The 27,382-nt window shown below is 63.3% G+C and overlaps 1 protein-coding gene across 2 annotated transcripts in view; it reads right to left on the bottom strand.

The window, feature by feature from the left end:
• COL18A1 (collagen type XVIII alpha 1 chain) overlaps positions 1 to 26,073 on the bottom strand; it is a 92,650-nt gene extending 66,577 nt beyond the window's left edge. For both annotated transcript variants that reach the window (XM_059921725.1, XM_059921726.1), the window contains exons 1-2: positions 25,965 to 26,073; positions 25,769 to 25,863 (exon numbers count right to left, since the gene is read on the bottom strand). In XM_059921725.1, coding sequence (XP_059777708.1) covers positions 25,769 to 25,863; positions 25,965 to 25,975 — 106 coding nt within the window. In that variant the 5' untranslated portion in view covers positions 25,976 to 26,073. The remainder of the gene's footprint in view (positions 1 to 25,768; positions 25,864 to 25,964) is intronic.
• Positions 26,074 to 27,382: the final 1,309 nt, after the last annotated feature.

Below are 27,382 nucleotides of genomic sequence, written 5' to 3'. Positions count from 1 at the left end.
GGGCGTGGGCTGCGTCCAACAAAGGCGACCTTGTCCCCTAATTAACAGCCTCTCTTGTTCCAGAGGAAAGTTGAAAATGGGTATCCCATTAAGCTTTAAAATCACGAGAAATGTGGTCTGCAGGAAGTTATAAAAGTGAAAGTTGATTCATCTGAAGATGGTTTGTTTCACTGGGGCGCCAGACACAGCCCCCTTCACAGCCCACCCTGCGTCACGTGGGCCGTTCCCCCTCCACGCGGCTGGACGGGGTCCAGGACGGAGAGCGGCTGCTTCCGTGCCACATTCCACTGGAGGATGGAAGGGGCCCCCCCTTCCTGAGAGGTCGCTTCTCAAACCAGGTCCCCACCCACGTGGCCCAAGGAAATCAACGAAAGGTTAAAATCAGTGTCACCAACAAGATGACAGAGTACATGGGAGCACTGCAGGTCAGATTGGAGATGAATTCCCTCTGAAAACGTTCCTTCTCAGAGGACGTTGTCTGCAAGGGCCTGGAATCATCCTGGCTTTACAGGGCACCCCCAGAAGGAAAGCCGGGGCCCCAGTACGTCCCACGCTGGCCCTCGACCAGGCCACCCGTCCCGCTCCTCCCCCGAGAAGGGCTGCCAGGAGGGGCTCCTATGGGTGATGGAAGGGAAGTGTGTTCACAGAAGTTCCGATTCACACCCACACGCCCACGCGAGGGGGACCACGTGTCGTCATGACCCCCACGGAGCCCCTGCCCTGGGCCACACCCGACCCCTTGGCCCCGTGGGAACCTCCTCAGTGGTGTCAGCCCCCCTCGTCTGCCCCAGCGAGGGGGCCACGCTCCCCACCCTGCCCCCAGCAGACCCCGCCCCCTGCAGACCCCGCAGATGTCCCTCGCTGAGCCGGCCTGTCTGTCCCACGGCCATGGATCTGGGCAGGGCTTCAGGGCTCGGCCCGTACCTGCCAGACACTCAAGCCATGCTGGGCTCCCTCTGCCAGGATGGGGAGCACCCTGGCCCCCAGTGCTCACCAAGCACAGGGCTGCCATTTCTGGATGGTTCTGTGGCCACCGCTGAGCGCCAGACGCTGGGCCTCCACACCCACCCTGACCGCCTGCCCTCAGACCAAACCACTCCCTCTGGGGGCCAGGGTCGGGGGCCCACAGCACCGAGGAGGTGTGTCCCCTCCTGTCCCCCTCCTGCCCCACCCTGCTCCCTGGGACCCTCACCTGCGCCTGCACCCCCCACAGGGGCCTCACCCCACCCACACCTTCTCATGGCCCCCACCTGGGTGTGCACGAGCTCCTCTCCCACCTCGTGCCATCAGGGAAGGGGGGCACGGCTGCAGACAGGGGTCAGACACTGCCTCCCCGATTTATCCCCTAACCCATGCCCTGACAGGGTTCCCACGCCTGGGTTCTTCTTAAACTACAGCCTGTCTGTGTAACACGGACCGCAGAGCTCCCATCTGCCTAGAACAGGCTGTTCAAAGGCCCTGGGGTCGTTCCACACCCAGAGCCATCCCAGCACCACCCAACGAAGATGAGCGTCCGCAGGAAGCCGGGCTCCAGCGGCTGCGACCCCCCAGGAGCCCTGGCCGGGATGAGGTGTAGTCTCCGGACCCTGCAAGACGCCCCCTATCTCCGCCCCAGCTGCCAGCCTGCCCCCGCAGACACACCCCAAACCACCTGCATTGACAACCCCTTGGTAGGAAGGAGGCGGAGGAAGAAGATCCGAGCTGCAAATCCATCTGCTGCGCCCTCTGGGGCCTCGTCGCGGTGCGGGCTGAGCAGGACAGACAGATCCTCCCACTTGGACGTGTCACCCTCGACCTGGGGTCAGACGGTCTCTGAGCTGAGAGCAGCGGTTTCAGGAGCCCCCGCACCTGTGCCGACGTGGGGGCACCTGCGTCCTGCTCCCCGAGGCCGGGGTCAAAGGGCAGAAAGGCTGCTGCACCCCCCGCCGGGGGGCCACGCCCCCTGGGTGCCGTGCACGCGACCGTGTGGCTGGGGCTCCTGGAGAGGCCGGAGCCCGTCTCCGAGACGCCCACTTCTCAGCGGCGGCACGACGGCCTCCCAGCCCCTTCGCGGCCGGAGGTGCAGGGCAGGCACGCGGCCGGTCGCCGTGTCAAGAAACATCCAGAGAATGGGACCTGCTGGGGCCCCTCAGAGGCTCCCCCAGATCTGCTCCCCGACGAGCAGGACGAGCTCCCCTCCTCCCAGGACCCGTGAGGAGGCCACGGAGGCCTTGGGGAAGGGGCCTGTGAACCCGAATCCAGCCCCGAAGACCGCCAAGGCCGGGGCGCGTCTGGGCCGTCCGAGGCCCTCCCAGCCCCCGGAGTAGCCCAGCCCGGGAGTGCCCGGGGGGGCGTCCACTGAGTCTCCCTCTCCCTCGGGAACCGGATGGTCCCATCTGCACACCTGGCAAGTAGTGACAACCTACTACCTTCAAGTCTGTTCAGAATGTACCTATTAAAAATGAAGCATTTTTTAAATTTTAAAAGATTGAACCAAAACGTTCCATCTCATCAGCCAGACTTCCTACCGACATCTGAACAAATTCAACATGTTTCTGTCTCCGTGTTCTTCTACAAGACTCAGAAGGTCAAAAGAAATCAAACATTAAAAAGAGTCTGTGACCCCTTTCAAAACGAAACCGCTGTTGTTATTTTCTTTGGCTACGCCGTTAAGTCAAGTTTCAAAGAGGATTAACATCTGTGCAAGCTGCTGTTTTTCTTTAGAACCTTTCTGGCGTTTTCTCACGCAGTCATTACAGGAAGGGGGCCGGGGTGCCCTGTAGGGGGCGTTTCTCGGGGGCCCTCAACGGCACATTTGACATCACTCTGGAAGTCGGGCGAGCAGTCAAGGGGTCAGTCTGATTTGTGCAGCTTCCGTCCACGGAGAGGTGAGCAAGCCTCGGGCAGGAGGGGATGAGACCGCGCCCTCCCCAGGGGCACCTCAAGTGGGTCCCACGTCACGTCTTCACAGCGCGGAGCCACCAGGGGTGTGAGGGAGGGGTCCTGCCCTGGGTGACCTGCTCCAGGCCCTTCAAGGAGCATGAGGCACAGGAGCCTGGAGACGGGTGCAGCAGAACCTGCGGGGCTGCCTCGGGGGAGCTGGTCCTTGGCCAAGATCACGAGAGGCACCTCTGGGGGTCGCTCCCTCTGTCCCTGGGGTTCCTCCCCGGGGTCCCAGGGTCAGGTTGGCCTGCCCATCCCCGGGGCTCCAGGCCCTGTAGGATGCCCTCCCCCTCCAAGGCCGAGTCCCTCAGCTTCCCTCAGAAGCAGGCACCTGGGCCCTTGGTAGGCATCTGCTCCATTTAAACCTGACAGCAACTTGACTGGACCAAGTCTTCAAAGACAAGAAGGGTGGGGTCCCCGAGGCCTTCCATCAACACCTCCTGCCAGGGACCCACAGGGCCAGCCGAGCACCACTGGGGCGGCCCTCCCTTCTCACCTTCCTCCAAGGTCCACCTCTGTCCACCTCGGGCCTCGTCCAGCCCCGCCGGCTGCCTGGCCCTTATCTGCCTCTGCATTAGTCCTGGGCCTGCGTCCAAAACTGTCTCAAGTAACAGACACTGAAAGCTCAGAGAGCGGCCGGGGGGCTCCCAGAGACCTCGGGGAGAATTCTGTTGGGTTCAGAAGCGTACCCAGCACAACTACTGGGGCCTTGAGAACACTGCCATCCTCTGGGGGCGGCAGGAACCCCCATCAGATCCATCCCCCTGCCCCACTCTGGGCCATCAGGGCCTGGCGTCCCCCCGGCCCCCGCGGCTGCTGAGTGGGGGGGTCCGGGCGGGGAGCAATGCGAGGCGGGGCTGCACGCGGTCTCTGCACACAGCAGGCGCTCACTGGAGGTGCCTGGAGATGCCCGCCGCCCTCGGCCCCCGCGAGAGCTCTGCTCTGTCTCAGGTCGCCTCCCAGGCTGCCGGACAGCCCAGATAAGCTGCTGTGCGTGGAATGTGACCTCCCCGGGGACGTCAGGCCCCAGCCTGGCAAAGAAACCACCTGGAAGACAAAAGACAACAGTCCCCGCAGGTCACAGACAGTGGAGCCGGCGGCCGTGGCCTCCCCACTCGTTCGTGTCGGTCCCTTCCGGTGCCCTGCCGCGGCGCCCACTCTGTCCGGCAGGCCCGCCGTGCAGGATGACTGGGTTAGGGTGACGGTGCCGCAGGGCCTGGCGACCCTAGCTCCTCGGCTGGTCAGTCCCCGCTGACCTGACGGCCTGCGCCATAAAAGGGCCAGGCCTGGGGCCTCTGCCAGAAGGGTCTGCGGCCCTAGAAGTTCTCTCCGTGTGGCCTCTGCCTAGACATGAAAGCAGATTCACCCGCCGCACCACGAGGCCCGAGGCCCGGACCAGCCGCCTGCACATTCCTGGGCTTCCATCTGCCTTGGAGCCGGACCCAGGGTCACCGGGAACGACCCCCGAGCCTGCCCTGCACAGGCCCAGCCCCCTTCTGCAGCTCCCACAGGCCAGGTGGGGCAGGAGCCTGGGGCACCCCACCTGGAACCCCCTCCCAGGCACCCAGGCAGGTGGCTGAGGCCCCCAGAGCGGTGGGGAGGCCCCCCTATTCCTGCCACTTTGATCGCTTCAAGCCGCCTGCCCTAAGCGGGGGGCAAAGTGACTGGAGCTGAGGAGGGACCTTCCACCGCTCGGATTACAGCTGGGAGCCCCCGCGGAGGGTCCCTGAACGTGGAGGGATGCAACCGGGACCGCCTGGGCCCACATCCCCACTTCACGGTCACGACGCTCGCCGGCCGCCAGCATCAGTGTAGAAGCGACAAGCAGGGCAGCAGGAGCCCTTGTGGGGGGACAGGGGGCGGCCGTCCGGGGGGATCAGACACAGCCACCCCGGGAGCCAGGCCCAGGGAGGTGGAGAGGGGGCGCCGGCAGCCCAGGTCCCACAGCGGCGGTCACGGCCACGCAGCTCACAAGGGGTGCTGAGACAGTGCCTTCGAGATGCTGGGGACGGGGAACCAGACACCCAGCAGTGAACCTGGCTGCACAAAAGCGACCTGGGCCCAAGAGGCACTGCGCTCCCCGCCCCACCCGCCCCCTCCCTCCTCCCAGGGGCTTCACCACGGCTGTGGGGCCTGGTCGCCTGCTCGAAGCCTGTTCATCGGCTCAGGGCTTAAAGCTGGAAGACGCCGCCTCCAGCCCCACCAGGGACCACGGGCGGGGCGACCCGGCACTGAGGCCCCCGGATGCAGCTCCAGCCACGCTGCGCACACGGGTGGACGAACGAGTGGACGGAGGATCGTGAAGGAAGACACCCCTGGGCCAGCCACGCGTGCCGGCGGGAAGCCTCCACCTAACCTGCTCTGCCGCTCCCCGCAGCGACCATCCTTCCACCTGCCCGCGCCTTGCGAGCCCCGCGCTGGTGAGCAGAAAACACCCCTCCATCCTTGAGGGTCCTCAGGAGGCCGTCGCCGGGGTGCTGTGCACACACGTTCCCGCGGGACTCGCAAGAGAAGGACCCTCAGACACAACCTGGGTGCTTTTAGGGAAAGCCAGTCGCGAGTCCAGAGTCCCAAGTCCAGAGACAGTTCAGATACACAAGAAAATGTTTTAAAAGTGAAAGGACCTACACCGGAGTATCATTTAGCCATTAAAACAAAACAAACAGAAAACCCCACAAAGCACTGACACTCTCCAACGTGGATGAGCCTGGAAACATGATGCTCAGCGAGAGAAGCCAGACGCAAAAGGACAAACGCTGTAGGATTCCATCCACGTGAAATGTCAAGAGAAGGCGAATCCAGAGACAGGAAGCAGACAAGGGGGAGCTGGGCGCTGGGCGGGGAGAGTGGCCGCCAGGGGGTACGGGGTTTCCATGGCAAGAATGTTCTCCAACTGCAGGGCCAATGGTTGTATGACATGGTGAATGTACTAAATGTCTCCAAATTGTTCACTTTAAATGGTTAGTTTTAATGCTATGTGAATAAATAAACAAAAGTTAAAAAAAGTTAAGGAATCTAGTTGGTCCCAAGACTAAAGAAGAGAGAGCATATGACACCCGTGTCGTGAAGTCTCCTGATCTCAAGTCCCAGCCCTGGCCACGCCCAGCCGGTCACCACCTGCACCCGGTGGGTGAGGGTGGCCCACCTCCCCCAGTCTCCTCAGCCCCTGTCTGGGGAGGCCACCCCATCACGCAGCACATCCACGGCCCCCAGCCGCGCTCACCCACATGCTCCTGAAGCCCTGAGGGGCACCGCGCGGTGAGATGCACCCTCAGAGCTCCTGGGGGGACCAGAGGGGACATTCAGAAGGGCTGTGTGAGGGAGGTGGTGTGGGCACATCCGCCCACCTCGGCTCCGACCCAGGAGCCCTGGGATCCTCTGGCTCCCGGGACGACGGCAAGAAGCAGCCTTCGCCACAGAGGGGCCAGAACCCCTGGGGGCCCCCGGGGCCATGAGTCACTACGCCTCATTGCTCAGCCATGAGCTCATCGCCCAGGTGCCAGCCTGCACCCCAAGGCCGTGCCCTCTCTGCTTCCCCGTCAGGCCTGGGGTGCCCGGCCCCGAGCCCCGAGCTGAGCGCAGACAAGCCAGGGCCCACGTGTCTGGAGGCGGAAATCAGAACCCAGATCCTAGCGGGACTCGGGCCACTCAGACCCCACCATCCAGCAAAGGGGCCAGTGCAACGTGGTTAGCTCCACCCGGACATGCCCGGCTCGGCCGGCGGGGTCCCGACACGCAAGCAGGCAGGTGAGATCACGCTGGGTGGGGGCAGGGCAAGCGGGGGCCTGCCCAGAGGGTGCGGCGCCCTCACCAAGCAGCGCCCCAGCGGCACGGGCGCAGTGGGCTCTGGGCTCTGACTGCCGCAGAGGCCAGAGGAGCCAGGTGCCTTGGGCTGCCGTGAGCGAGGGGCACCTGCCTCCTGGGGTCCAGCCCAGAAGGCGCGGGCGGGAGGGGGCTCTGGGCCCCGAGTCTCTGGGCCCCGAGTCTCTGGGAACGTGTGCGTACATGGGAAGGAGAGGGACGGGGACGGCGGGCGGGGGGTGGGGGACGTTCTGAAGTGAAAGCTCCAGTGAGATGGAAGCAGACGGGAGGAAACATCAAGACGACAAGCTTGGCCATTCCCCGCTCGGGGCACCACATGGTCACACAGCATCCAGGAGGTTCAGCAGACCCGGCCCTACGAATGCTCCATCCAGAGCAGCCTCATTTAACACACACACGTGTGCATACATGCACTTGCACACACACACACCCATGCACCTGCGCTCACACACATGCACACCCATGCACCTGCATGCACACATGCCCGTGCGTTCACACACATGCACACGCATACATGCACACGTGCACGTGCCTTCACACATATGCACACGCATACAAGCACACACTCACGGTCTTTAAAAAGAGATCTCATGAAGCAAGGGGCACTCTCTTCCTCAGGGACTGTCTGGCAGCAGGACGGGAGACGCCCGCTTGCTCAGGAACACCTGTGTTCAGAGACCGTCACACCATCCTACCTCTGCTCAGCCCCGAGCTCCCTGCACGGCCCTCGGCAGCTCCTTCCACCACCAGGGACTGTGGGTGAGACTGCAACTCCCAGGGTCTGGGGTCCTCCCCCCGCAGCCAGCAGCCCTGGGGCCACTGGCCACGGTGAGGAGGCAGGCAGAGAGTCGGCCTGAGCAGCGCATGTCTGCTGGGGGACAGGACAAGCCAGGAAAGAAGACAATGGAACCCACAAATCTGAAGCCTAGCCCTAAATCCAGGGATGCCGGAGTTATCACCCAAGGGATGTCACCTCTGCGGCCAGCAGACAGGCAGGGGCTCCCATGCGGCTCACCAGGAGCCCAGAGCCCTGGCTGCTGCAGAAACGGTAGGGACTGTTCGTGGAGGCATGTGGGCCCCTGAAATCCAGCAGGGAACACGCCGGGCCCCGTGCACAGTCGGTGCACAGAAAAGGCGGGAAGAGCGCGCCCTCCAGGCCAAGCCCCCCTGCCCCCGCCATCTCAGACGCTGACCCCCACGGCCGGGGACACCGTGGGCCATCCGGCTGCGGATGCCTCTGCCCCGACACCCCTACCCTAAAGGCTGCAGGCAGCCCTGAGCCCAAGCTGCAGGGCCCTCGCCAGCTGCCTCGAGGCCAGCCCCCAGCTGGGACGGAGGGCACAAGGCCACGTCCTCAGAGGCACGCACCTCGGTCCACAGGGTGCAGCCAACACCCCTGCTGCTCCCGGGGCACCTGCAGGCTCCTCGGGGTCTGGGGGGAACGAAAGCCACCAGCTGCCCCCGCTGCCCTTCCTGACACAGTCACTGGGCCTGACCTGGGCAGGGCCCTAAGAGGCTGAGGGCTTTGGAAAGACGCAGACAAAGACAAGCGGCTTAAGAACACTCGCTGTCATTTACGCCGGGCAGGGCGCCTGCAGAAAGGCGGGAAAATCAAGGGGACGCGCGCTCAGCCCCTCCCGATTCTCGTCCAGGTTAAAGAGGCGAACAGAACCACAGACGATGCTCCACGACGTTCAGGCAAGAAGGATGTCGCTGTGTCAGGAGCAGGTGCGTCACCCACGCGGGAGTCGCAGGTGGCTCTGATGTTTGCGTTTCTGCGTCGACGAACAGGAATCCTGGGGCCTGGAGCTGGACGCTCAGGCTCTTCTCTCTCTCTCTCTCTGTCCCTCTCCGTCTCTGTCTCTCTCTCCCTAATTTATCAGCGTTTAAAGTCAGACAGAACTAGGTTCACAGCAGCGCACAGCCACGTCCTTCGGGCCCTGGGAGGAGCCCTCCTGGATGCTGTGGGGAGCAGGCGTTCCCCAGAGGCCCCCAGTCACCCCACGCCAAGTCCTCAGGCGGGGGCGTTTCCTTCCTGGCACCCCACGTCTGGGGCCCCAGCTCTGCACGCCGCCCGGACCAGGGCCACAGCTGGGGGAGGCAGGGATGCAGGACACACCTGGGGGACCTTGGCCCCTGCAGGAGGCCCCTGGGGGCAGCCGAGCTCCCACACATGCCGACCAGCCCTGCCCGGGCCCCTCAGGGCCGTCAGGCAGTAGAGCACAGGGGGATCCTGACAGCAGAAAAATGAGGTTTAGAAAATGAGAAACCACAGGCAGGGACGGGATCACGCGGGATGAAGCTCAATAGGCCAACAGTCACACAGTTTAAATTCCTTCCCAAAGTGACAGTAAAACTGAAAGCAGCCAGCTGCAGCCTCTGGCATCTGGGAAGTTTCGGGTTTGTTGCTGTCATTGTTTTCATCAGCACGGGTTCTACCGGGGCCCACCTGACGGCCCAGCCCAGGCCACCACCGGGGGCCGCAGGCCCTGCCCGTGGCCCTCAGGGACGCCCGTGAACTGGGCAGTGTCCCAGGCCTGGGCTGGCGCCAGCCACCTCCTGGAGATCCTGCTGTGACACCAGGGTTTTCAGGGGGCTTTAGAGGGAGGGCCAGTAACCTGAGACCCTCCGGGGACTGCCCGGGTCAATCGGAACCAGGTCACCAGGCGGGAAGGGGGACAAACAGCCTCGGGCCTCGTCAGACCTGTGGGAGACTGGGGGGGTCCGTGAGCGGTGGGCCCCACAGAGGGAGCCGCGGGTGGAGGACGGCGCCCTGCCCTTCCAAAGTGCAGGGCGGAAACCACAGGCATCCAGCCACAGTCCCCCCGTGCCCCCTGAACTGAGGGGCTCGAGCCACACCTTGGGCCGGGTCTCGGGGGCCGACGTTAGCGATGGGCCCCAGCTCTGCCACAGCAACCTCCTGAGCCCTCTCAACCAGAGCAGCACGAGACACGGGGACATTCTGAAGTGAGAGTGGGAGCAGAGTGTCCCTTCCGTCCGGTGACACTCTGCGGGGAACTCCAGGCCAGCGCGGGGCCGGCCCCGGGCGGTCACCATGCTGCGGCGTCCCCTGAACACGCGCCCGGGCCCCGCAGCTGACACACGGCGGAGCTGGGCACCAGGCGTGATGACCGGCAGCCTGCCCACCTCCCCGCCCACTCCAGGGCCTCCCGGCGAGAGGGCTCTCGTGCCCACTCCCCGAGACTGACAGGCCCGCCACGGGCAGCACCGAGTGTGCTCAGCCCAGCAACGGCCAGGACCCCGCCGTACGGAGGCGCTCAGTGGGTGTGGGCGCGCTCTTCAGCTGCTGGGTGACTCGACATCCCCTGCCCCGTAAGGTGCTGGCTGTGCTACCGCGGGGGTCACGGCGGGCGCTCAGACAAGGAGGTGGCCCACCGGGGTCCTCGGGCGGCGACTCTCTCCCGACCCCATGGCACCAGCGCCGGGCCCTCAGGGCTGCCCCACCAGGGTGGCAGGGGCAGCCCAGCTCCCCCAGGCCCAGTGCAGTTTGCCTGGCGGTTCCGGCCAGAGGGCCGCTGAACGGCTGGCTGGACATGGGCTCCCCAGGCACTCAGACCCCGGCGGGGAGGGGCGCCTCCTCCGTCCACCCTCTCAAGCCTCACGCGCGTTCTCCACCTTAGACTCCAAATCAGACGCGCGGCAGGAACGTCTGGGTTGGGGACGCTGGGCGCACCCGGCCGCTGCCCACAGGGACGGCGCTGCAGAGCCTGGTCCTCAGACGGCTCCTAGGAGCTGGCTCAACCTGGGGACCACGGGGCCGGAGGGAAGGTGCCACCGCAGCTGCCGACCATACATCTGGGGTGAGAAGAAGGCATTCTTCCAAAAACGGGGAGGGGCTCAGGGGGGCCTGAGCGTTCAGGCTGAGGAGCTCGGCGCGCACTGGGTCCCACAGCAGGGCCGGGACGAGGTGCCCACACGGCAGCGAGGGCGGCCCCAGGCTGCCCCTGGGAGACCAGGACTCAGGGGAGGCGACCGGCGGTCACCCAGCGAGGCAGGGTGCCCAGGCCGGTCTGCGGCCTTGGCCTCCCATGCTCCGTCCCGCCTGGGGACACCCAGGACAGACGGAAGCTCTCGAAGGCGCCCACCCCCAGCAAGACTTCATCGTCAGACCCCAAGGCTCAGTGACCCCATCTCCCAGCTCGATTTGCCCTGAGGACGAGGAAGAGGTAGCAGTGACGGCTGGCCACAAGTCAGGGCCCCTAAGATCTCCCGAACCTCCTGGAAACTGCCCTCCAGGCTGGAGGGGTCTCCCCCGCAGACCCCCATCTCCCTGTGGGGACGGCGGCCCTTCGGCCAGGGACAGCCCGTGAGCCTCACGACCCCGCGACAGCCATCCGAGCTCCTCCCGGCGCCGCCTGGCCTCCTGCAGCAGGACCCACTCGCCTGCTCCGTGTCTGCGGACGCCCAGCATCCAGCGCGGTGGCCGGCCGGTGAGGGGAGCCGGGCCAGACCGCGGGCTTCAGCGTCCCTCTCCCATTCCTGCAGCTCCACGGCTCCCAGCGTCCGCACACCTTCCAAGCCCGCACAGGAGCGGGCAAACCCCCTGGTGACCCGTGGGCGCAGGAACGCCTCTGCATCCCCGGTAACTGCGCACCTAAGCCAGGCCCTCACCCTGCGAAACCGCACCGCCAAGACCTCAGGCAGGGCCGGCCATGCGCTCTGGCCAAATTCATGAGCCATCATTCTCTTGAAGCCCTCAAAAGTCCATCCATGCATCTGGGAAGCGTTTACGAGCCCCAGCTGTGCGCCAGGCATGACGTTAGGTGCTGGGGGCCTCGGGTCCCCGCGCTGGGGGAGGATGGCAGCCAGACATCGATGCCCAGGGCACTGGGCAGGGGAAAGGTCAGCGGCCGCAGTGGAGGTGCAGGTGTCAGGTCCAGGGGGTAGATGAGGTCCACCAGGCAGGGAAGGGGTAGAAGGAGAAGCAGGTGGAAACTCAAAGGAGGGTGTCAAACAGGAGGGTGTCCCGTGGGGGTGGCAGTCCCAGTGCCCCTTGGGCCACGACACCATCTCCTTCCCAGGCCACAGAGAGGCTGGCATGGAGTGGGGAGTGGGGGGCCCGGAGGGGCCTGTAGCCGCTTCCCTCCAGGTGGACGCAGGGCTGGGGAGAGGGGGCCGGGCCGGACCAGTGGCCAGCCAAGGAACCCCTGCCCAGGCTCTGCAGGATGAGGGGCAGAACGGCGGCTGGACAGCTCGGGAGGAAGCTGCGTGTGGGGGGTGGGGATGGGGGCGGCGCGCCTGTAAGGAGCTGACCTGGGGTGCGGGTGCCACTCGGTTAAACCTCAGGGTGAGCCTGTGAGCGTGTGCTGTCCGGGTGGAAGGAAAGGAGGCGCGGGCCGAGTCGAGTGTGGGGTGGGCTCGGGCCCCCCCCACCGTGGGCGTGAGGGTCACAGCCGCCCAGAAGTCCCACAGGCCGGTGACCCAGGGCCCTCGGAGCCGAGGACATTTGCACGGAGCTCTCGCTCCTCCAGTACAAGCAGGTGCCCGGCGTCCGGTGCCCAGAAGATCTTGATGGCCCTCCCAGCCCCAGCGCCCGCCGGTCGCTGCCCAGTACCTGGGGCTTCGTGTCAGGAAGGCACCCCCCGCACGTGGCCGAACTTAAAATGACATGAGCCTCGGTCAGCTAGGAGCAAAGACGCCACCTGTCACTCCCTGCCATGCGCCCACCCCTTTCAACCCCGTGGGAGGCACCTGCAGGAATCACCAGGTGGAAGGGACTGTTGCTAATCAAATGAAAGCATAATAAGCCACATGTGGGGACTCTAGCTTCTCATTGTGAGTGGTTCTGGAATCTGCTAACTGCAAACTAGTCTCACCACCAGAAGCGGAGGGATCTGGTGCCCACAGACGGGAGCTGCACTCAAATCTCCACCCACCCCCTTGTGGTCGGGAAGGAGGGTGTGCTCGGGACCCTGTACTCCCTACCCCTCCCCCCCTCCCGGGCTGTGTCGGGGGCCATGTGACAGAGCGGGAGGAGGGAGCGTCCCCTGACCGAGGCCCCAGAAGGACAGTGAGATGGAGGAAGGCCCTGCCGGCCGCGTGGAACTCTGCTCCGAGGTAAAGTCGTCGGGACCCTTCCTCACTCAGCACAGCCTTGCTGCTCTGTGCACACCGGACCTCAACCCCCCATTCACCGGCCTCACCTCCTTCCTCCTCCCGTCCGACTACTGCTGACCCTGCGATGGGACCATTCCTACTGCTCAGCCCACCCACTGCAACTCCTGGGGTCAGATGCACAGGTGGTCCTTGTACATGGGCCACGGGTCTCCTCGCAAGGGGCACTAAGCGCATGGCACAGGATTGTAAATTTCAGTAAGGATGAAACGGGGCTGCCAACGCTTCCGGGGACAAAGTCCAGTCTCACCCAGAGGCCCTCCATCTGCCCGTCTGTCCTCAAGGAGCCTAGAGTGTGCTGAGCGGGACCCACACAGGCACCAGCTAACCTAACACAGAGTAGGCGCCAGTGCAGACGCCGCTGGGGAACCCGTCGGGAGCCGCAGAGAGGGGCCAGCCTGCCAGCTTGGTGAGCGGGGGGGCACGCTGAGAAGCACAGGCGGGCCATCAGCAGCCCTGCTCTTCCTGGTAAAAGGCAGGAGTGTGCAGAGGACCACGGAACTCGCCGCGCTCAGCCCCCCACGGAGGCCCCTGGGTCCCACACCCACCGCTGGCCCCAGAAGCTTCCGGAGAGTGGGCGGACTGGGAACCCGCTCTCTCAGGGCTACAGGAATGCCATCCCGCCAGCCGTGATCCTGTTGCTGGGATACGAGCGAGGAGGAGCCGCAACCGTGCTGGACGAGCGTCTCGACGGCACGACCTCCTCCAGATATAACTGGACCCAAATCGCACGTCATGAGCTGACAGCATGAATAAAGGAGGAAGCTGTTCGCGGGGCCTCGTGGGGACATTCCTGTGGTGAGAGGGCCATCGCACCTGCTCAGGCCGTGAGCGCCAGCCCAGGGCGGAGCCAGCTGCAGGCTGCGCACAAAGGGGCTTTCATCTGAGGGGCCTCACGTCCTCGATGAGCGATGAGAGAGCTCAGAGGTGGAGGGGATGTGAATCGTGAGAGGGAAACTCCTGTGCTTGGTGCAGAATGAAGTCAGGGCAACCTGCACCTGTGCACCCACCTGGGGCCCAAGCAGGTGTGAGCAGCCAACCCCAACCCCGGAAGCCGGAGCCCCACCCCCCATCACGCGCGTCCCCCCACCTCACAGTCAGCCACCGGCCCGGGAACGGCACAGGCCGCAAAGCGGCACCTCGGCCTGGCCTCGGGTGTGACGCAGGCCGGGGTGGAGGTGGTGTGGCTTCACCTGGGCCGACGCAACCACAACTTACAGAGGCACAGCTTTACCTGAGAGCGGGTTACACCACGGCCTGTGCGGCGTCTTCCCGCCCAGGTCCCGGGTGAGCCGGGGCTCACGAAACGGCAGGGTCGGCATGTTGACCACTAAGAAGGAGCAGAGGGACGGCGGGGGGCAGGACGCACAGCCCAGACCCCTTGGCACAGGGGGGCGGCCGGGCTGGGACCCAGAGCCGTGAACCATGGGGAAGAGCAAGGACACCCAAGAATGAGGTCGCAGGGACCCCAGGCCCTGGCACACGGAAGGGCGCGTGGGGGGCATCCAGGGGGGCTGGTTAACAGGCACAGGGAAAGAGAACGGGGCGCCCCGAAGCTCGGGCAGTCACAGCGAGCGACCGTCACCGCTGATAGGTCGAAGTCCGCTCGGGACACCACGGCACAAGGAAGGGATGTCCGCGGATCCCACCCCCGTCTCCGTGACCCGGGTCTCCCAGAAGCTCAGGCCCAGGGCTGCCCTTTAAGAAGTGGCTCCGCAAACATGCATGTCCTGAGCCAGGAAAACAGGAGACACTCCTCGTCACTCAAAAAGGCCCTTTAGTAAAAGCACATTAAGGCACGAGGGTTGTTTCTGTAGAAGAGAAAGGCAAAGGTCAAATCAGATGCTTCCACACACCTGAGACTCAGAGTGAGCCGGCGCCCCTGGAAGCTTCGATCCTGGATCGTTCCCAAGGGATGCTCGCACGTAACTGGGGAAACGCGGGGAAAGGGGGATGGGGGGCGGGGCTGATGTCCAATCCAGTGGGCAGGTGAGGGCTGCGGCTTTAGAATCCAACTCCCCATTGCCTACTAGCTAGTTAGGATTCAAAACCCAGTACAACCTGCACTGAGACCTGGTGAGCAGGGTCTTCGGCTGGGACTGAACAGACCAGGGTGACCAGCCATGATGGACGACGCTGCCGCCAAAGGCCCTGCATTTCTGAATCCGAGCAGAGACATGTGCCCTGCCCCTCCTCTGCCCCATGACCCTGGGGGGGAGCTGCACAGCCTCCCCGCAGAGTCCCCTGAGGAAGTGACCTTTGGGCTGGGCCAGCCCTGGCCGCTCCTGAGATGGCCTACAGAGGGCCTGAGGCGGGGGGCCCGTCCACTTCTGGGAGTCGGGGGACGGGAACAAGAGCAAACTGCACCCAAGGGTCCCGGGCACAGCCCCCAACCCCTCCCGGCTGCCCGCCACCCCGGGCTCCGTCTCTGGCCGCCCAGAAGGTACAAAGCCAGGCCTGCGGGAGCCAGGCTGAGCTCTCAGCCACACGCCCTGCCCGGACGTCCCGGCTCTCCCTGAGTGCGTGAGGTCTGAGAAAGGTCCCTGTGCCGGAGGAGAGGTGACAACATGCAGTACGTGACGGCAAATGAAGATGTAGTTTGCACGTCAGGAGCCACCTCACAGATGGGCCAGTCTGGCCGTTTTCATAAGCGAAGCAAGTCTGGCCACCAGTTCCCACCGGCCATCAAGTCTCTTGGCACAGATAACTGAAGGTCCACCTCGGATAACTGAAGGCCCACCCGGCACCTGGATAACTGAAGGTCCACCCAGCACCAGCTAACTTGAAGGTCCACCCGGCATACGGATAACTGAAGGTCCACCCAGCACCCAGATAACTGAAGGTCCAGCCAGCACCCAAGATGGTTGGAGGCTGACAAGCACTGGTCCGTTCCACGAGTACTGAGTACTGTCCACCTGCTCGGCAACTGGTCAGCTTTACTTTATAAACCCTTTCTGCAACACGCCAGGACACTAGGCAGAACTGGCACTTTCTGGGAATGTGCTTTTGTGCCACTTGCCTCATTCTCCAAAAACAGAACAGAGCGGGTTGCTGTCCGACCTTGTGGACGATAACACCCGCCCCTGCCCTGCGAGGGCCCTGCCGGAGAGAGTCCCAGGACAAACCCCCCCCACACACAGTCCCCTTGCCCACAGGCCCGTCCAGGCACTCTCGGGCGTCCCGACGTCTGCCCTGGCCCCGCTCACCTGCCCTCTGTCCGCCCACCTCCCTCCCCCGTTCAAGCTTCCATCAGCCTGTCGGAGCCCAGAGCCAGCACGTCGGAGCTCCTGGTGCCACCCGGGGACACGCGGAGGTCATTCTGGGGCCTGAGAATGGGGTCCCGCTGAGCCCTAAGAGGTTCCTAGGATGGGGCCCCTCTAACCTCTCCACAGAGAGTCCCCAGCCCAGGGTGCTGGGTGCGCAGGACGGGGAGTCGACCCTCGGGACTTGGGGGTCCGGAAGGGCACTCAGGGGCCCTGTAAAGGGCGTGGGGGTCCCAAGGCCTTTGAATGCATCAGAGGTTTCACACTGTCGAGAAGCAGCACTTTACCAACGAGGGGATCTGCGTCACCATGACTCCACCCCTGCCGCTGACCTAGCCACACGCTGCACAGTCTCCTGCAGCTGCTGGAGAAAATGACCCCAAAGTCAGGGGCTGGAAACCACACGAGCTGCGCTCCACAGTTCTGGAGGCCAGAGGCCCAAAACCCAGGTGTCGGCACGACTGTGCTCCTTTCCGGAGGCCCCGGGGAGGACCCAGTCCCTGGTTCCAGCATCTAGAAGCCGCCTGTGTTCCTCGGCTCGTAGCCCCTTCCTGCATCTTCCAATCTCTCCCTCAACCTTTGCTTCCATCGCCACGTCTCCTTGTTCTGACCTGACCCTCTGGCCTCCCCCATCCCTTCTTAGGACCCTAGGATTACATGTAGGCCCACCGGGATAATCCAGGGTAATCTCCACAGCTCAAGAGCCTAATCCCACCCAAAGTCCTTTTTACCACGTAAAGCAGCGTTCACGGGTCCTGTGGATCAGGATGGGGAGGTCTTTGGGGGCTGACATTCAGCAGACCATATGCCATGGGAAGAAAAAGTTTAAACGCTGGGAGGTGGGGTTGTCTAGGTTCTTAAATGTGGGGAAGTTAGGTGCTTGGGAGGCCAGCTGGCCATCCAGGAGTGGGCGGTGGGGTGGGGATGTTTTCCCATCTGGGAAGCAGACCAGCTTGCGGCTGGCTCTCCGGGGGCCCTGAGGCTTCTGCACCCAGAGGGGCTGTCCACACAGGCCGGGAGTGGAGTCAGCAGGGAGGGCAGCCCAGGTCCGTTTAAGATGTCCCATTTCCCCGACACTGACAGTAAAGACTGTGTTGGAATGGGTGGGTTTTCTTTCTGGTTTCCAAACCTCCGCGGCATTCTTAACTATTGCCACAATATAAGGTTATGAAGAAACAGCAGAGCATGGCAGATTCTGAGTCAGCGCCGGCTGGGCCCGAGTCCCCTGGGGATGGAGGCTCATGTTAGCCAGAAAACAGGAAGGTCCTGGCTGCCCCAAGGACACCGGTGACCTGGACCAAGATGGGTCCCCCGGTGCCACGGGGGGACAAGGCCAAGATGTGAGGACCCAAGACAAGCAGAGGTCACTGCCAACACTACCCGCCGGTGCGGAAGCATGGTAAGCCCGCAACCCTGGGTCAGCCTTGGGACCCAGAGAAGTGAGCAAAGCGACAGCCAGAACCTTGAAGTGGGGCAGGAGGGCCGGGCCCTGCAGGGGCACCTGGGCTCAGAAAGGGCCGTCCTCCCCTCCAGGGGCAAGAGGATGAGAAGCAGAGGTGGCCCAGGGCCAGGTGTGGACACGCCCAGGGCGGCAGAAGGAAAGCTGTCTAATTGAAATAATCATTTATGGTAGAAAAAGCCTCTCCCAGCTCCACCAATGGGCTAGCTGCGCCCTCTCCTGAGGGGCCTGCCTTTCAAAGCCCTCAGGCCTCGTGTGAGGGGAAGGAGGGTCTGAGCTGGGCCTGTGGGCGGTGCCTGGCGGCCTGGGGTAGAGCCGCTGGAGAGGGAGCGGGTCTACCCCAGGTGGGGAGACCCCAAAGGTGAGCGTGGACGGGATCAAGGGTGGCTTCCCTTCATTCTGGTTGGAAGGCTGGGGTGACAGAGGACAGAAAGGACGCCGTCCTGTCTGCTGTCCTCTGAGCAAGCGCTGCCCGGACGACACCCCATCAGGCTGAGCTCAGATTCCCAGCACAGACAGGGCCTCAATCCGGGAACCCCAGGAACCGGCCTGGCTCGCAGAGAACAAGAGGCTCCGTGGAATCTCAGCGGGAGAGTTTTTCAAAATACAGCAGCCTCGTGACAAGATCCAACAGGCAGAGGCAGGTCTGCGATCCCTGGATCACCCCCACGGGACACGTGGGTGGGCGAGACCACGCGGGCACCCGGGCCCAGAACACTTTCAGGACTTCGGAGCTGCGGGCGTGAGTGGGCTGCTTTGTCTAAAACACATGATCGTCTTAGCAGGCGCAGCCCATGGCCAAGTAAGAAGCACAAAAACTGTGTTCTGGTCACGAGGACCCACTTCCTGTTCTTGGTGCTCACCAGGCCCTCCTTCCAGGCCTCGCCCTGACGGGTGGCTTAGGCCATTTCCGATGGTGTTCCCCAGAGCCCAAGGAGGAGTTGTCGGGACACATCCCAGGAAGCTCCCTGCAGGAATGCCCTATTCAGTCCCACAGAGCCCCACTGCCCTCCCCAATTTACAGACCAGAGGCACAGAGACGGTGAGGAATCTGCCAAAGGTCACACAGCGCTCAGAAGCAAAGCTGGAATTAAAACCTGGAGCCTGGGCTCTCAACCCACATAGCAGATGGTGTCCCATCCACAAACACAAAGTGGCCAGCTAGGTTGCCCGCCAGCTGTAACAGACCACGATTTAGTGACTCCATGCTTGTTTTCTGCAAGGACTAGCTCTAACTCCACGCCCACCAAAGCCGAGTAAAGAAAATAAGAGCCACATGCAGCACGTGGCCCCCCAGCACTCTGCCTGCTGGCGCGCGCAGTTTTCCTCTCTGAATTCTCCCGACCCCCACATCACCCCTGCAATGCAGATGAGCCCAGGCCGCTGTCCCTGAGCTGCGATCGTCACGCGTGTCCTACCTCTACAGGAAAAGGCCATAAAAATAAGGGAAAAAAACAACACCCTGCTTTAAGAAATTACACGTTCCCAATTAAAGCCTGCCCACAAACTAGAAAATATGCCAAATATGCCCCCCAGGAGGTGACACCATAGGCAGGCATGACAAGGCGGAAGACAGCGCAGAGACAGAGGATGGATGTCAGAGCAAGGAGAGATGCGAAGGCCAAATAACACTCCAGAACCTGCTCCCTCACTGGACGGAAACTCACAAAATAGAGCACAGAAGTGGTATTTCTCCATTTATCAGATTAGCAGGATTTTCAAAGTGACAGTGCCCAGCCCTGGCGGTTTGGGCTGAAAAGCTGCACGGAACTAATATCCATCTGGAGGGATGTCCACACCCCTCCCGAAGGTCCCAACCACAGCCCCCCCCCCCCACACTCAGCCCCAGCACTGCCACGGGGCCTCCCCAGATAGGCAGCCCGGACCCCAGAGTGGATGCTCTCGGCCTGCTGGGGACATAACGGTCTGCCCTGCCTTCGGGGACAGGGACAGACCCCAGGGACACTGCTGTTTACCTTCCTGTTTGGGGCAGGCAGGGCACAAACAGAGGTGCTCAAAAATGACTCAGGAAAGAGGAAGTCAATGGACCAAGGGGCCAGGTGGCTGGGTTCACCACTCACCACCTCCCAGCCCCGGACCAGCCGGGGCGAAAGGAACGCCTTCCCAAGTTCTCCTCTAATGCGAACCCCGACCCCCGGCCCCAGATGCGTGAGCCCCAGCTTGGAAGAGACCCTGGTTCCATGGGCCAACTGGCTGGTCCAGGGCAGCTCAGGGGCAGGCAGGGCCACCTCAGGGGCTCAGGCCCTCCCTGCATCAGGCGCTCGGTCGGCCTGCGGAACATTACCCCCTCCTCCCGTGGCCCTGCCCTCCCGACTGCAAGGGGAGGGGGAGAATCTTCCCGCCTCACGCTGTCAAAGCAGCAGCACCCACGTAAATCACGGTTTCCCTTCCAGGATGAAGTCCCCTGGTTGCCTAAATGGAAACGGGGAAGAAAGGTGTCCCTTCGCCCTAGAGGCCATGCGGGGGTCTGGATGCAGGCCCCAGCAGAGATGCATTCGGCCTCCAGCTCCCAGCAGCTGGGTCGGTGCTCTTCCCCGGGCCCTCCCCGTTTCCAGGATGAGAGAAGCTTCCTTTTTTGCACGGTGGGCACCAAGATGCGGTTCAACCGCTGCTGGGATGTGCCCTCCAGGCACTGCTTTCGCATCGGCTCAAGTCTCCCCAAAGCAGAAGGGCGCCTCTCATGCTCACTGAGAACAGCCTGTGCCAGCAGGTTCTGTGCAAACAGGAGACCCAGCTGCCGGAGCCTGGTACCGTCTCCAAGATTTCTGAGCTTGGATGCAAAACAAGGAGGCCTGACCGTGCCTAATTCTGAATCTACTCAAGGAACAGTGCAAAAAGTAGAAACGAGTACTTCGGACCAAACTTAAATGAATGACTGAATGAATAAAAAAATAAATCAGTAACATGCAATATCTGCAGATGTTCCGTCCGGGCTCCACGAAAACCACCAACACCAGTCCATCAAAAGCACGTGCGTGGTCTCTGCAGTTTCCATTCAGGCCCTGTCACTGTAACCCACCACCAAGCTCTGGTCACACAGGCTCCATCCCCTCGCCCTGCAGCCTCATCCCCGAGCCTTTGGCTCTGGTCTCATGTCCTTTGTGGGGAAACACCCTGTAAAGGTCAACCTTGACCCGTGGCCAGTGCCTGGGCCAGCTGGACCCACCACAGAGCCTCTTGGTCTTGCAGAAACCAGGGGTGGCCAAGAGCCCCGCCCATCACCCCAGCTCAGCGCTGGGTGCCCCTGCCCTGTGCCATCGGCCTCGTCACGGTGCATCAGCCCGGGAGGGTCCCCGTCTGCCAGCATGGAATTCCAGAAAGGTGTACCGGCCTGTGAACAAGTCCTCCTTCCTGGGCACTCGCTGAAGACAGCCAGGAGGCCGTGCCGGGGCTTGTCTCTGCCAGAGGAGCTGGGGTGGGGGTAGGACGCGCCCCTGCAGGCCGGCAGGCGGAGCACAGACACTGCCCTGCGGCCCCCAAGTTTCGTCTGACTCAGCACATCCGTGATCTAAAGCTCCTTCTGACAGCCGTTCTGCACGGCCCAGACCCGCCAATCGAACACATGACCCCAAGGGCCAGCCCACGTCACCCAGCCACACCCTGCCGGCACCGGGCAGTGCTGGGGAGCGGGACAGAGAAAGCTCCCTGTCTCCACCAAGCATCCCCGAGGGATGCAGGGGACGGTGCGAGGTCCCGGACACGGGTGGAGATACCACGAGCAGCATCCAACACAAGGCACGTCATACACAGGTGCTGTGAGGAGCTTCACAAGGCAACCACCTGCTGCTCAGGGCACCCAGACGGGGGGGAGGGGCTGTTCCCGCCCCGGGTTAGAGCAGGAAACCAAGGCAGCGCCCACCACCCCAGTGCTCCTCCCAAGACTGGCAGGAGGGCAGGGAGGGGCTCAGAGGCCCAGTCCTTCTTGGGAAGGAGCCGGGCCTGGCAGAGAGCTCATCCCAGACCCTAAGCCATCAGGGATGGGAGGCGCGGGGTCCAGAGAAGCCACGTGACCTGGCAAGGGAGCAGAGCTGTGGGGACCCAGGGCACACTGCAGGCACCTCCCACAACGTTCTCACTGTCCTTCTGGGCCCCTGCCGTCAAAATGTATCAAATGCAATCATCTTATGAGCGTGCCAAACATATATTTTAATTTTCCCAATAATATATCCCTCCCTCCCGCCAACAGCATCAAGTTTCGGGTAGTTTCACATGTCACATCCTGCAATGTCCACCTTCTACCCAGACATCAGACAGCTGGTGCTTGGCCAGCTGTGTTCTGGGGAGAGGGGCCGCCGTTTCGGGGTTCTCTCTCAGATGACAGCTAACCCAGAGCCTCCAAGCCTCCGAGCAGAGAGCTGAGATTAGAGTGTGCCATCTGTGGTCCGACCCTCGCCGGCACGGGGGTGGCCACGCCTCGACCAGGACTGCAGACGGGCATGTGCCGTGGGGCATAGGCCAGCCACTGCAGACAGAGCCGGGCCTGGGGGCTGCTCGTCAGCCACGGCTGCAGCAAGACCCGCTTTCCCCTCACCCACCCCTCCACTGACCGGCCCTTCCCCGCAGTGCTCAGGCCATGAGAGAGGGAAGTCCGCTGGCCATCGTGTCAGAAGACGGGTCTTGTCCCATTCCGTCACCCACGGAGCGCCATGACGTTTTCAACAACCCGGCTGAAGAGAGACCAGGCACTCTGGTGGGGAGAGAGCGAGTGTGTGCACGCATGTGCACGTGTGTACATCTGTGTGTGCACGTGTGTGTGCGCATTCATTGAGTGCACGCGCAGCTGTATTTTCAGGGTGAAGCAGGGCGGGTGGGGCAGGCCCTTTAGGCCCCCCGAGCTCTGGACAGCTCAGGAGTCAGTTTCTCTCCTTCTAGGTTTCCTTGCAAGGACCTTCCCCCTCCTCCTTCTTTTAAAGGAAAACAAGAGTGCCTTGAAAAACAAGTTTTGCTGAAATTCAAGACTACCTTAGAGGTCTTATTCCTGAACCCTGAAGACTCCCCATCTGTGCTGCCCCTCCAAACGAGCCTGCCTCGACAGAAGTTCCTACCCTCTGCTTAGATCACTTACCAGGTGCCCGTGAACCCCAGGATGACAGGCGCCCCCGGACACGGGGACCCACAGGGTCTTGGCCATGTCCTGTTCAAGCCTAAACCCTGCAGGCCCACCGAGGGAGTTGGGGGGAGGCAGGACCACGGCCATCAGCGGAGACCTGGACCCACTGATGGACCCTAGTGGTGAGAAAGGGTGGGACACGCAGGTCTGGGGGCGGGGGTGTGCAGGGAGCTGACGGAGCCTGAGCCCGAAGTCACATGTGGGAGGGGCCAGAGACAAGACGACTCAAAGCCTAGGGCTCTGGCGTGGCCACAGGCGTCCTGCAAATGTCCACAGGGCGAGGTCCTTCTTCCTCAGCCCTGAAGGAATGATCCATGGGCAGACGCCACCTTAGCACATGTGACTCCGGTACTTCCTCCGGGAGAGGGGACCACAGGTAGCACCGAGCCTCCAGGCTCGTAAGCCCGCCCAGCCAAGGTCCCCCCAGGTCTCTGGCTATGGGGGAAAGCACACGATGCCATTCAAGAGCGTCGGAAGGACAGCGGCCAAGCTTAAACAAAACAGCAGAAGTCGTTATTTATTTATTTTTTTGGTCAAGTACAGCCCAGAGACAGACTCGGGAAAATGCATCATTTGGGGTCAGAAAAAAATGTTCAAATCAGCAAACGGGGCTAAAGTTTTTGACTCCCAAGGGTAATTTTGAAGCGTTTCTAGAACAAATTGAGCCCCTGCTAAGTCAGGCGTTCACATACTTTTGCTCTTCTCCAACATCTAGAGAGGCAATTATTATCCCATTCCAAGGGGACTTGGTCCCAGCAGGGAAAGGAGCCTGTGTTCTCCCAGCACGGGGGAGGGGCGGGCGGCACACAAGCCCTGCTGAGAGTGCTTCCTGCTTTATGCTCCGGGGAACAAAAAGAGCACATTCTGTTAGGCACCTTGCAAGGGGCTCCCTTCCTTCTGGGGGACCTGAGACTACGGCAAACCCCCACTGCAGCCACGTGGCAGGACAGAAGATAAAGCGCACCATTTCTAGGGCTTCCCTGGTGGCGCAGTGGTTAAGAATCCGCCTGCCAATGCAGGGGACACGGGTTCGAGCCCTGGTGCGGGAACATCCCACATGCCACGGAACAACTAAGCCCGTGCGCCACAACTACTGAGCCTGCGCTCTAGAGACTGCGAGCCACGACTACTGAGCCCACATGCGACAACTACTGAAGCCCGTGCACCTAGAGCCCATGCTCCGCAACAAGAGAAGTCACTGCAGTGAGAAGCCCGTGCACCACAAGGAAGAGTAGCCCCTGCTCGCCACAACTAGAAAAAACCCGCGCACAACAACAAAGACCCAGTGCAGCCAAAAATAAATAAATAAAATAAATAAATTTAAAAAAAAACCACCATTTCTTGAACTGTCACTCCACCACCCACCACCCCCAGAGTCTGCATTAACTTGAACACCTAGAGATCTCATCTCACCCAAGCTCCCGAACACAACATTTGATTTTTTCTTCTCCGTGAGGCTCAAAGTCAACACCCTTGACTTCCTCTCCTTGATTACAAAGTTTCATAAGCTGGGGTGTGGATGCTTCAGTGTCTTTCCTTTTCCCGACTAGACATAATTATAAAAGAGCCTTCAGGCTTACGCATTCCTGCCCATGTCTGAGGGGATGGCCCCTGAAGCCACGACGTGGTCCCCGGCAGTCATAAGAACCCCAGGAACCCCGGGGACCACAGAACCCTATAAGGACAAGCACTCCCTAAGTGCCCCACCCCCAGAGTTAACCCAAATACCTGAGGCGTTATCTGCTACACTACAAACAGGTGCTTTCCGCACATCTATTTATGAGGTGGTTACTTTTTTAAAAGGTCTGTGCTGCCGTTTAACGATGACCAAGCCGACTGGAAACAATGAAACAAATTATTATGGCTCTCTCCCCAGAACACTTCCCTCCAGCGACCCCCCCCCCCCAGCTGTGGCAGCAGGTGTGCGACGGCTGTGCTGACCACAGCGAGCAGTCACTCTGGCCGCGGGGAGCCGGCTGCCAGGGACGGATGTCAGGGCAGGCAGTCTATTTCCACCTGTGATAAAGCACCTACGCTTCGCGGGCGAGGGCTCCCCTCGGGTCTGGCACCTCCACCGCCTCCTCCCGGGCCCTTGCTGGGCCGGTTGGGAAGAGGACGTGGGCCGCCGCGTGGTTGGGAATGGGGTCCCAGGAGCTGGGGGCAGAGGAAGTTTCAGCGCGGTCAGAACGGCCTTCCGGACCACAGTTTGCGGTCCACGCGGGAGCAGCGGCGGGCGGGCGCCGCCAAACAACGGACCCCTGCGCATTGTTTACCCGGCGGCTGCTCGGCGCTCGGCCGCATCAAAGGGACCGCGCGCAACCCGACACCGCGGCGGGCGCGGGGGCAGAGGCCTGGCGGCCGGGGCGGCGCACAAAGGCTGGCCCCGGGGAAACCTGGGCAGTTTTGCCTCAACAGGTTGGAAACAACACTGCTGCGCCCCGCACCGCACCGTCCTCCCCGAGACCTGCTGGACTCCGCGCGCGGTTACGCTGGGGCCCAGAGGCGCTGGGAGGCACCAGGCCGGTGACGGCGACACAGGCCCGCGGTCAGGCTTCGGATGCCCGGGCGTCTCCGAGCCACCGTGCGTGTAACGGCCGTCACCACGACCTCGGCTCCGGGACCTCACTGGCCCTCGGCCCGCAGCGCTGTCCGTCTAGCGCACCAACTTCCCCGCAGAGTCGCCGAAGTTTGGTCACGACACGAGGGTCTCAGGACGCAGCTGGCCCGCACCATCCCCAGCCCGTCCCGCTCCCCGAGTCCCGGGCGCGCCCAGGTGGCGCGAACCCCTGCAGTCGAGGAATGAATGGCCGTCGCGGGACGCTCGGGCACACGGCCCCGGCCCGACCCCGTCCACCCTCCGACCGCCCCCCGCGGGCCACCTGCGCGCGTGGGTAGAGCCGGGCCGCCTCCGGGACCGAAGCCGAGATGGGCTGGGGTGAGGACGTCGCCGCCTGGGACCTGCCAGAGTCCCGCACAAAGTGCGGCCGGAGGCGGGCGGGCCAGGTGCGAGCACTCTCGCGTCCCCGCTGGTCTTACCTGGCTCTGCGGACGCCGCGCTGACCCCGAGCAGCAGGACCAGAGGGGCGAGCAAGTCCAGGAGGCGCCGCCGCCGCGGCCGCAGCCAGGGCCACCTGCGGGCACAGGCCACAGGTTAGGGTACCGCGCGCGCCCCCGTCCCCCGCCCGTGAGCCCCCGCTGCCCCCGCCCGTCCCCGGCACCGCGCGGCCCGCACCTCGGCGCCATGCTCGGCGGGCCGGACCGTCTGTGCCGCGGTATGTTGCGCCTCCGCCGCGGTGCGCCGGCTCGGCCGGCCGCGCTCTGACCGCCGCGGGGACCAGGCGGAGGGCGGGCGGGGGCGGAGCTGGTCAGGGGGCAGGACGGGCCAGGGCAGTGGGCGGGAAGGGGGCCGGGCAGGGGGCAGGGCCTGGCGCGGAGTAAACCCTGCGCGGGGCGGGGTGCGGACCCGGAACCCGACCAAGGGCCGCTCCCCGGGTCCTAGCACCGCTGCGCTGCAGCCGCAGTGTTTCTCCCCCGACCCCCAGTTCCCAGGCAGCGTGGCCGGCCCGAGCCCCGGCCTCAGGAAGAGGTGCCCCTGTCGCTGCCCAAGGCGGCACCTGGGGTCTCGGGCTGCAAACCGGGGCAAGGTCCAGGGACACGCAGTGTGTCCAGCCCGGCGTCTCTTCGGGAAGGTGACCGTAACCAGGGGATTCGTCCTCAGGCCCTGAGTCCGATGGGGCAGCAGGAAGGCGGGCGATTTAAACAAAGACGTTCCTCGCCAGGGGGCGACGGATGGAGGAAAGGGGAGCCGGGCTTCTCCTGCCCAGCCTCGTGGGCGCCGTGGCCGCGTCGTGGCAGCCCATCCGGCCTCGCTGCTTCCACGGGCTTGGGGCCCAGAAGGGTCACGTTCCCCACGGCCCACTCCCCACGTTGCGCGCACTCCAGAAACCCCCCAGGGGATGGGCCCTGCGCCCCACGAGGTGTCTGCTCTGGCGCTCCTGCCTCCAAGACCTGGCCCAGGAGGCCCCTCCCCCTGCTGGAGGTCCAGCTGCCCCCCACCCGCCCCCCGCAGCTCTGGGAGTTCGGTCTGGCCCTTTCCATTTCCGCAGGCCACTGCTCCCCAACCCCCAGCTGACCGCCTGACCTCAGGACCCAGATCCTTCCTCCAGGCAGCTGCGAAAGGGGTCCACTCCTCAGACCACCCACAGGCCTCTCCAGGCAACCAGAGCCCCTCACATCGACCTCTTAAAGTAAACTCGCATTTCCCTGGATCTGGTCCCCTCATGGTGTGCAGTAAACAGGGGCCCCAGTGCCGTCAAAACCAAGGGCCCCAGTGCCATCGCCCTTGGCTTAGTACCTCTGCTAAGCCCTCTGGATTCGCCCCCCTCCTTCCCCACTGCCACCTCCTGATCCGGGTTCATCTCCTGCCTGACCCCTGAGCAGTGTCTGCAGCGTAGACTCTCTGGGCCTCTCCACACCCCTCTCCTACCACCCCCCACCCAAGGCATCCTGCTGGGTATCCCTGCGGCACTGACAGCACCGGCCTCACCCTCTCCTGGCCTAGAGGCCAAGCCCCTGGCCTGGTCCAAGCCGGGCGCCCTCCAGGCACCTCTCGTATCTACCCATCCTCCACCACCACCTCCCCAGGCCCCG

Source organism: Balaenoptera ricei, chromosome 4 (assembly GCF_028023285.1).
Source record: "Balaenoptera ricei isolate mBalRic1 chromosome 4, mBalRic1.hap2, whole genome shotgun sequence".
Lineage (NCBI taxonomy): Eukaryota > Metazoa > Chordata > Mammalia > Artiodactyla > Balaenopteridae > Balaenoptera > Balaenoptera ricei.
This window is presented reverse-complemented; position numbering and strand designations above follow the sequence as displayed.